This window comes from Daktulosphaira vitifoliae, unplaced genomic scaffold, assembly GCF_025091365.1.
Source record: "Daktulosphaira vitifoliae isolate Bord-2020 unplaced genomic scaffold, ASM2509136v1 Scaffold_5932, whole genome shotgun sequence".
NCBI lineage: Eukaryota > Metazoa > Arthropoda > Insecta > Hemiptera > Phylloxeridae > Daktulosphaira > Daktulosphaira vitifoliae.
Genome location: NW_026105492.1, coordinates 1 through 743, shown reverse-complemented (window position 1 = coordinate 743; position 743 = coordinate 1). Strand labels below are relative to the sequence as shown.

The window sequence follows — 743 nt, the reverse complement described above, 5'->3', positions numbered from 1 at the left end:
AAAACCTTACGGGGAGGCGGATGGTTCTTCCTGACTTGGTTTGTTTTGTTTGTATTATTGTTGGTCTTGTAGTTGTATTTTCTGGTTGTGCTGGTTCGTTGTTATTGGTAGATTTGTGTTATTATCTTCATTTTCGTCGAAACATGGCTTCAGTCTGTCTATTGATATGATACATTCTTTTTGCCTAATTAATAATTTAAAGGTTTTTTCGTACNTGCCTAATTAATAATTTAAAGGTTTTTTCGTATCGTTGAACAATTTTGTACGGCCCTTCATATGGTTGTTCTAGCGGTTTCTTGACCCGGTCGACCCGAACGAAAACGTGTGAACAGGATGCTAGATCTTTATATATAAAAACTTTTTTACTTCCGTGGTTTGAAGTTGACACTGGGCGTATGGTTTCCATTGTTTTCTTTAGTGTTTCAGCAAAGGAACAAGGGTCTGTCGCCACTGATGACTGCATAAAAAACTCATTAGGTAATCTAATCGTACTTCCAAATACAATTTCTGCAGGTGTTAAACCTAGATCTTCTTTAATCACTGATCTAAGGCCCATAAGAACTGGGGGGAGTACATCTGTCCAGTGCTCAGTCTCGTAACACTTTATTGTCGTTTTAAGTGATCGGTGGAATCGTTCGACTAAACCATTGGCTGGTGGATGGTATGCTGATGTACGTATTCTTCTAAACCCTAAAATTTGCGTTACTGCGGTGAACAGAGTAGACTCAAATTGCCGTCCTTGA

The 743-nt window shown here is 38.7% G+C and overlaps 1 protein-coding gene across 1 annotated transcript; it reads right to left on the bottom strand.

Moving 5' to 3' along the window:
• Window positions 1-18: 18 nt before the first annotated feature.
• LOC126910178 (uncharacterized) lies at window positions 19-734 on the bottom strand. Its single transcript, XM_050692551.1, has 2 exons — window positions 237-734; window positions 19-202 (listed from the first exon to the last, which is right to left on the bottom strand). Exons 1-2 carry the CDS (start codon window positions 554-556, stop codon window positions 55-57), a joined length of 468 nt encoding a protein of 155 aa, XP_050548508.1. The 5' UTR covers window positions 557-734; the 3' UTR covers window positions 19-54.
• Between the last annotated feature and the right edge of the window lie 9 nt (window positions 735-743).

Bases quoted from the DNA above. Each gene is read 5' to 3' on its own strand.
- LOC126910178 (XM_050692551.1), bottom strand. From the start codon at position 556: ATGGGCCTTAGATCAGTGATTAAAGAAGATCTAGGTTTAACACCTGCA. The intron at 203-236 runs CTTTAAATTATT...GTACGAAAAAAC, and splicing joins GTTCAACGATACGAAAAAAC to CTTTAAATTATTAATTAGGC.